The following is an 8,908-nucleotide window of genomic DNA, read 5'->3' as shown; positions in this document are numbered from 1 at the left end:
GGGACAAGTGCCTCAATGTATAGGGAGATTATGTTGAGAAATAAGTGACAAGTGTGACAACGCAAGCGTCACTGCTCCAATGTGGGCAGTTCCCACACATTTTTCAAATCAGTACTCTTATTCGTTTAAGTTATATATCCATTTGTAACTTACTTATTGACTTACCCCTGTATCTCAGTAGTCTAGTGGTTAGTATGCAAGGTTAGTTTTCAGAGGATTCAGGGTTCAAACCTGACTGCTTCTATTAATTCAGTATAAAGAATAAAAACACAAAATATCTGCAAGTAGGCAAGTGGTCACCTCAAGATGAGAGCAGAGGCAGGATGCAATTGGCATTGTGAGTCAGTACATAGATCCCAGTGAGTAAAACTATAGGCAGGCTCACCTGAATGCATCTACATCGAGTTTGTGGCAGACTTCTGTACTGATGTGGCAATGACCTCCACAACCCGTTGGATCACTGGGGTCATGTGGCTGTCTACAGGTTGGCACATCCTCATTACTCAGTGCCACACACACTTCACCAGACACACACTCGTCACAGTGGCGATAGGAAGGCAGTGACAGATCTGCTCCAACATGTTCACAGCACAGAAAATATTACAAATAAGTGATAATGTGAAAACGAAAATCATTACTAATATGGGACTGGCAATGTGTAGAAATGTTTCTTTAGTGTGTCTTAAAAGAAATGTGACTATTCTCTGGCTCTTGTAGAACAGGTCCCCAGGACAGTGAGAACTGTCCAGTTTGATTAATCAAGTGACAGTCAAAGGACAGTGAGATGGAAACACAGACATTTACAGACTGGCTCCAAAGAAATAGGGGGGGTTGAGGGGAGCATACTGGATTAATTTGATTCTGGCTCTAGTGGACAGAGTACTGAACCTTTGGCTTCTGTAAGAAGCATGAAATTTCTTGAACAGCTAAGTGACAATTAGCTTCCCGTGAAGAACTGCTCCATGGAGTTTGCCAATTACTTTATGGTGCAAATGATAATTGCTCACCCATTACTGGTATCTCAGGACCTCTTCTACTGGAGTTTACTAGTGTTGTGTTATCTGCAACAGATTCAAGACGCTCTGTTGTTTGCATGGTAGCTGTATTCCCCTCAATTGTTTCCATGCTGGAAGAACTGGACCCTGCAGCAGGCTCAACTGCCATATCTACACCTATGTCATTTGACACAATCTCGCCTTCTTCAAGTACCCTGGATGACAGAAATGTTACAGTACTCGCGTTCTCACAATCTCTCACTTCAAGATCACCCCCTGCCTGCTCTAGCAATAGGCAAGGCTCAATGCTTGACAGCACAGCTCCCTCTCCTGTGTCCAAGCGACATGATCTGCTTCGCATCTGGGTCCTTGTGGATGCTGCTGTGAAAGTGTTGCACTCACTCCATGCAGACCATGATGACCAACCAGGAAGAAGAGCCACATCTGGTTTCTGTTCAGGTAGAGCTGTTGTATCCATGACAGCTATAATATAACAGTTGGGCAAGAATTATCAAGAAGATTCTTTCTTTTCCCCCCCTTCCCCCACAATTTATAGTTCTAGTCTGTCATATTCAGTGTATAATTTTAAAGCTTAACTGAAGTGATTGTACACAATTCATTTTAATAACAGTATATACATGTATAATTAACAAGTACAATACAGTGGAAAGTTACAGTACCAAAACAAGATAATCACATGTATAATATTTACAGAAGACATCTTGACTATTACATTATTAATACATTGCAATATTTATCATGTTACTGAACAGCTGATATATGACTATCAGTAACCACTTGGTATTGGTTTCTCTAGTGCACCACTACTTCACTGTATGCCACTACATTTTCCTCTTGTGCTTCGCAGTGCCACGTTTGTTTCTCTAAACACCACCATATGCCACCTCTATAAGCTTGTGGTCAGAATCAGCTCAACGTGCTTCAGAACTCCCCACCATTTTTATGCAGTCAAAGTCATTCTGGAAACTTTCCATGGGTTCCCAAATGTCCACAGCTATCAGGTGGAATGGACATTTTGAGAAAAATCTAGAAGCTGATAGGGCATACTTAAGTTGAGAAGTAAAATGACAGACACATTCCCTCCACAACCTCAAGTCAGGCGACATGCTTCTTCCTCAGGAATGCTTGTCCAGAGAAGTACCAGATCTGGAGCCAGTCTCTCCTGGTGTAGCATATCATCTTGACCCTGGGATGAGGCTGGATTCTGTAGAGTACTTCGCTGGTTTGGGTGCCCACACTGTAAGGACTTTCCCAGAGTGGCCACAGCTTTGGTGAATCTCCCCTTTCCCAAATCAGGCCCGGTCTCCATTCTGGAATCCAGCGGAGTTTGACAGGTTGTCACTTCGGGCCTCCATCCTATCACTGGTGATCCTCTCCAACAGCACCCTACTGTTATGCTGATTTATCAGGCCCCGGCTCCAAGCTTGGAGACCTCAATGTGCTGCGCAGAAATCACACTATTGGCACCACTCTCAGAGTGGCTCCTGGCCTGTAGCCAGTAGTATCGTTGTCTGACCTTGTTTAGGGCTTTGCTGATGTCCATGGATCCTCCTGAAGATCCACTGTGGAGATATTCCAGTACTTCCCTTGCCTTCTTCTGGTGTAAAACTATTTGGGCTGTCTTTGACCATCTGTCAACTCTCCCCCAACTACATTGCAACACCAGGGAGCTCCACTGAGCCAATCAAATCTTGTAAATGGTACTATGGTCAGCTGGACACTCACCAACCTTCACTTCCCATAGGATTGGTCCCAGGCTGCCATCACACAGCTACTCAGTCCTCATGGCAGCATGGTCTGAGCTATCTGCAGCTGCCTGACTTCCCACGCACTGGTGTAAGGCGTTCTGGAGAGTACATCTTTGATGATGCACTTCCATACCTGGAGACGTTCAGCCACCAAAACAGATGCATATCTCATGTGACTAATCTGGCGTCCTAGCCCTACCCGCCCCAGAGTAGGCAGACTTCGAAATTGGTTACCTTAAGTTGTTCACCAAATCCAGAGGGCCTTTCAGTCATGCAGTCATGACTCTCCCACACCGAGTCAGCATTACGTCGTTGATGGTCATCATGAGGAGAAATAGTTATGATTTTGTCCCGGGACACTTTAATGACACTTCTTTGACCAGCAGTAGCACACTGTTCTTCAGATGCACCGCCACATCGGAAACTTGCAGAAAGTGCAGTCCAGAGTGTATTTATCTGTGATCTTCGAAATGACACAGCCAGATGTGCAGCATGCTCCACCTCAGAGTCGACTCTATCAGAGTTTTCCTTAAAACTGGGAAGATCCCCGTTGACGCCACATGCAGGACATAGGCCTATTCACCTCCCTCTCAGGCAGTCTTGCCATGATGTCAAGCCTCGTGGTGGTCACAAAGCATCTCGCCCTCAGTGTTTAGTCTGCCTTCGTTCCTCTTGACTGATACATTGGGTGTGAAGCAAGGGTATGGGGGTGATACAGCCATTGCCTTCTTCATGTTGTCTCTTGTTTGTTTGTACAATTCCATCAGCTTCTCCTAAGGCAGTCTTTCACATCACACCTCTCTCAACAGTCTCTCTTGAGACTCTTGCCAGCACACTGGCTGTCCAGTCCTGCAGTGATCGGTTACTGGAAACCATGCTCTCATGGAGATCCAGCCCTTACCTCCAGTAGCCATGCTGTTAGTGCAGCTACCACCGGCACAGGCTCTAACTTCAGGGCTTGGATAAAGGCTTCATTAAGCGACATCTTGCATCTGCCACTTCATCAACGAACGTATAGGCCAACTACCCATGGATGAAATCCTCAGGAAAACTGACAATGGCCAAGTACTCAGTAACCGATGAAAATACCTGTAGTGTCTTGCCCATCAGCTGGGTCCTGGCTGCTGCCCGCTGGTGGTCTCTGCAAGGGCCATTCAGCACCCCAGTGATACCCTTGCATGTCACTCCGGCGGGGAGACTGAGTAGGATATCGGCCCCTACAGAATGGTGAATAGATGAGTGGGCTCCTCATGGGCTGTCCAACTACTGTGTTCAGCCACAACCTCAAACTTTTGCTGAAACGCTGTTTCAGATATAGATCAGTCAAACTTCAGCGGCTTATTCATGATGGCACTGATTGCCACCACTACCACATTAAAGCTGGGCTTCTGCTGATGCCAACTGTGTCTCCAACTCCCGATGAATGGCCTTCAGGTTGCATCAATTCGTGTCACCTGCCCTCACTATCGAAATCCTCACAAAGATTCCAAGCCTATTGTTTGATCAATAACATGGCTCCCTTCAACTATCTATATAGCATGTCAGTTGTTGTTTCTGAAATTCACTCTTGACAGTCTTTATGTCACTTATTTCATTTTTTAGTTTCTTCCAGTAGGCCACCAGTTGGTCTTGATCAGTGCCAAAGAGTACTGAGAAATGTACATGTTTTGACTACTGGTGGCCATCACCAGGAGGCAATAAACATTATGAAGGAAATATTTTACATAAGCTGCTTTTACAGCACCGAGGTGACTGTATTTCTTACCTCCATCATTATTGATTTTAAGATGCATAACTAAAAAACAATTCTGTAGAAAAAGTGAAAGGCTTCATACTATGCTTACTTAAGCCTTATCACTTTCCTTAGTACACATCACTTCAATGACTAGATTCTAAAGGGCTCTGACGATGGTGCGTAACACTCAGAATTACTGTTTTTTTCTTTCTTTCTTTCTTTCTTTCTCTTTTCCTTCCCCCCTCCCATTCTAAGAACTAGAGAATGCAACATTTCAAGAAGTGGATCTGTTTCCATCTTCATGTGAAGGGGAGATACCTACTCTGTTGGATTCCTCAAAAAGAGCTAACCTCAATCACTGGACAACCCATGTCAGTATAACTACAGCTATGTAAATACCTGAGACCAGTCTTTGTTGAAAGGAGGCAACAGGAAAATATGCAACAAAAATTGTGATAAAACGTGTACAGACAGATTACAATTTTTATTGCATAGTTTTGTGTTACCTCCCCTCGACAAAGACTGGTCTCAGGTATTTACATAGCTGTAGTTATACTGACACTGGTTGTTCAGTGATTGATGTTGGCTCTTTCTAAGGGACCCAACACAGTAGGTGTCTTCCCCCTCACCTGAGAACAGAAACAGATTTAGTCTCCAAAACCTTGTATTCTCTAGTTTTTAGAATGCCACATGATGGACAAAGCCTAGCGGCCTCCATAGTCTATGGGTAACGTTCCCACCTCATGACTCAAGGTACGCGAGTTCAAACCCGGCAGAGGTCGTGGAATTTTTAAGGGCGGAAAAATTCAGGGAATAAGTCCTCTGGGAGGGACTTTAAGCCATGGGTCCCGTTTCGTAGATTTACGGCACGTAAAAGATCCTCATGTCTCTAGGAGACCTCTGAGCAAAATTAGGCAAAAAGTTTCCTGCCCAAGTAGTTTCCAATGCCTCTGGTAGATGAGGGAAGTATCGGGTACCGAGGGCCGACCTCGTTGGCTGAACGGGGCTGATAGCACGCACTAGTACTGGTAGGGTATGGCGACTGGTAGAATATCAAAGCGGGACGTACAATAGACTATTAGTCGCGGTGCATGGGGAAACCCACCCCCTCCAATAATAATAATAATAATAATAAATAATGGACAAAGCCTAAAAAACAGTAATTCTGAGTACTTCAATGATTCTTACTCCACTATGAAAGTAGGAAATCTCTTGATTCCCCTGTCATGAATTGCTGCAATATTATAGCAAGATAAATTCACATACCAACAAATCCTATTGATTGCACGTCAATAGCAAAATTTCCCAGCCACATTTGGCCTTGATGATGTCGCAGTCCCCGCAGGAATTCCAACCCTGCCTGGTTTGCAGCCTCACCATTTGGAGGCGCTGATAACAAAACCAGTTTGCATTGTACCAGAATACCACCATTTCCTGCCTTCTCTAAATAATCACTGAACTGTGTCACATGTGAGTGATTGTAGTGTGCAGACAGCGTGCTGGCAGAGAAGAGGATGTTCAGCTGAAACATGTAAAATTTCCGTGTTTAATTATAATGTTAGATGGGTCCTCCTAGTATCAGTAATTTCACTGTATGCAGTTTTTCATTCAAGATGGGTAATGAGGATATTGTAATTGGTAGTAAATACTCTAGAAAAATGGTTCTCAAACTATGTCTCAGCAGAACACCATTGTTCCGAAGCACAAACTAGATCAAGGTGTTCCATCTCTGAAATAATTCAAGTAATGGTGCCCCCCCTTCATTTTCAAAGAATAAATGAAGTTTATAGATTGAATTTCCTCAATTTTACACATTTTCACAATCTCATACATATTTTATTCTTTGTTCACCTTTCATCTGTGACAGGTGTGATTTATTGATGGTTGTTTCACCACCACCACCACCACAACCATCTTCATCACCTTTGTCACCTTCAACACCTACTTCCTCCTCCTCCTCCTCCTCATCATCATCATCATCACCATCATCACCATCATCATCCTCTTATCACAGGAGTATTCCTGATACTTTTCTTCAATAAATGGTGACCCCCTGCACTCACTCTGTCTCAAAGACTGCAGTACTTCCCTTATTACATGCTCTGCTCCCAGCAAAGCTGATTCTTTTTGTACAGAATCTAATGAAGTGGGCCACAGCAGCATGGTTCATTGAGGCACTATGCTACAAGCCATACAGCATGGTTTCAATTGTCGATGAGGTCACTGGATTTTTCAATTGACCTAATACTTCCAGCCACACTATGGCCCTAGGGTCAACTCAGCCTCCAGTCTTGTCAATTGAAAAAAAGAAATACCTCATCGGAAATCGAACCTGCTACCGTCTGGTTTGTAGCATAGTGCCTCAATCAACTACGATACCATGTGACACTTAAATGGTGTCACAATCCAGAAGAGCACAATGTGAACATTCAGTGCCATAAAATATCAGTTCTTCTATTACTGTAACCTCTTTTATCAATCTACAGTTGGACATTTCAACGCTACTAACTCCACACTGTTTAAAAAACGTAATAGTATATCTTCTCCTGTCATTTCTAAAGTTAAAAATAATTGGAAAGTAAAGAAAATCGCGGTGTCTGTGAATAAATGCAATATTCTGACAGTTGCTGTGCACTTGGCTCCTGCAAGATGAAGCAAAGGTGTGAGATGGTGATTATTACTTTCAATACACAGAAACATTTCATCCATTTCTCTCCAGTCCTCTGTTTTTCTGGTATGCTTTTTAGGTGACAGTAACTATGTTTACAGAGCATAAGTCGCCTATGTCCACGATTATGCCACTCGTTGGCAACTGTTTTATGTGTGCATGATTGGAAGTATCCAGGGCAGTGACTATGATGAAAAATGTCTTAGGGATGTGATGCTCTGTAGTTTTATGCATGTTTATCGACGTTATGGACGAATGTGACTCCTCCATCTTCAGGGTGGAAGAGTAAACTGAGTGTGGAAAAAAGTGGAATGGATACAGGAGGAGGGATGGCTAGGATAAGAGCCCTGAGTGAACCAATACAGAATCTGAGGGCCTTGCCAGGGCCATTTTGCAAGAATGAAAGTATGAGTCAAATAATGGCTCCAAGTGAGTAAGTACATGGTGTAAGGAGGTCAGAAATGATGATGTAAATAAATAGTAACACTAAAATACTAGTTCAATGGCAGAGTGGTTGGGAGGAAAGTTAAACACTACAGGGGCTGAGGGGAGAGCAGTGTGGAAAGAAGAGTCAGAAAAAGGAGGACACAAGGCTGCAAGAATCCAAGGCCCTTGTAAGGACCATTTTGCTGGGGAAGTGTGATGAGCTCTGAGTAACTAGTGAGTGGTATAGGAAAATCAGGAGAGAAGTATGGAAACAGTGAACCTAAAGGACATGTTTCAACAACTGAGTGGATGTGGGATAAGCAAAAGGACACTTACAAAGGCCAAGACAGAGTAAGAGTAAAAAAAGTGGAAGGGGTAGGAGGCCCTAAAGAAAGCAGATGTGTGCCCTGAAAAGGACAGTATACACTAGAGCAGACAGTCTGGTTCACTGAAGTTTGGAAGAGGCCCTGTAAGGTGAAATGTTTCTGCATGAAATACGCCAATAAGCAAGAACATTTTCAACAGTTGCTTGACCTTACTGCCTAATGCTCTCCTGGCAATGGTGAAGGAATCCATGCTCGAGATGGGAGTGCCAGCTGGGTGGGATATATGTGTGACAGGAGAAGAATGTGTGATGTGAGAGTGAATGTGTGATCAGGTCTGAGAATAAGAGGCTCAGTGACAGTGAGAGTGTTAGTGTATCAGTGTGCATGTCTGTGTAGTAAATATACTGAAGGCATAAATGCTCTCATATAAGAGTCCATTATGTTAAATCTTTTATTTTCAAGTTTTAATGGTTCTGTGGGAACCTCCCACATCCCACAATTCTAATAGGTTTTAACAAGTTCTGAATTATTCTAAACCAATGGAACCTCAATAAGAGACTACCTAGAGGAATGGACTGTGATGTCAGTTGCTTACTGCTTCAAAATCTATTAAAACGATACATAATACAGAGGGGTAAAAAAAATGTACTCACTCTTTGACAGTCAATATCTTTGGAACAAAATTACTTGTAGTTACATTTCTTGTGCGGAGAGAGAGAGAGAGAGAGAGAGAGAGACATTGTATGTGTTCGAAGTGACCACCATCAGCAGCTAAACAGTGTCGATGCCGCCAAACTGCTGAGTGAACTAGGGCTGTCAGTGTGTCCAGTGTGATAGCTGCACACAACCGCTTCGATGGTTTCTCGTAGCGCGTTCAGTGTAGCTGGCTTTTATCCATAAACTTCATCCTTCAAGGTTCCCCATAGGTAGAAGTCGAGAGGTGTTAGGTCTGGAGACCGTGGTGGGTACTCAACAGCACCTCTTTGACC

General features: G+C 43.5%; 1 protein-coding gene across 1 annotated transcript in view; it reads right to left on the bottom strand.

Annotated features, from left to right (window-relative positions):
* Positions 1 to 385: 385 nt before the first annotated feature.
* LOC111869075 overlaps positions 386 to 8,908 on the bottom strand; it is a gene marked incomplete at its 3' end in the record, with an annotated part of 93,409 nt that continues 84,886 nt past the window's right edge. The window contains exons 5-7 of the mRNA XM_023860281.2: positions 5,766 to 6,021; positions 1,008 to 1,478; positions 386 to 569 (exon numbers count right to left, since the gene is read on the bottom strand). Of these exons, the coding sequence (XP_023716049.1) occupies positions 386 to 569; positions 1,008 to 1,478; positions 5,766 to 6,021 (911 nt within the window). The remainder of the gene's footprint in view (positions 570 to 1,007; positions 1,479 to 5,765; positions 6,022 to 8,908) is intronic.

Source organism: Cryptotermes secundus, unplaced genomic scaffold, assembly GCF_002891405.2.
Source record: "Cryptotermes secundus unplaced genomic scaffold, Csec_1.0 scaffold455, whole genome shotgun sequence".
Lineage (NCBI taxonomy): Eukaryota > Metazoa > Arthropoda > Insecta > Blattodea > Kalotermitidae > Cryptotermes > Cryptotermes secundus.
This window is presented reverse-complemented; position numbering and strand designations above follow the sequence as displayed.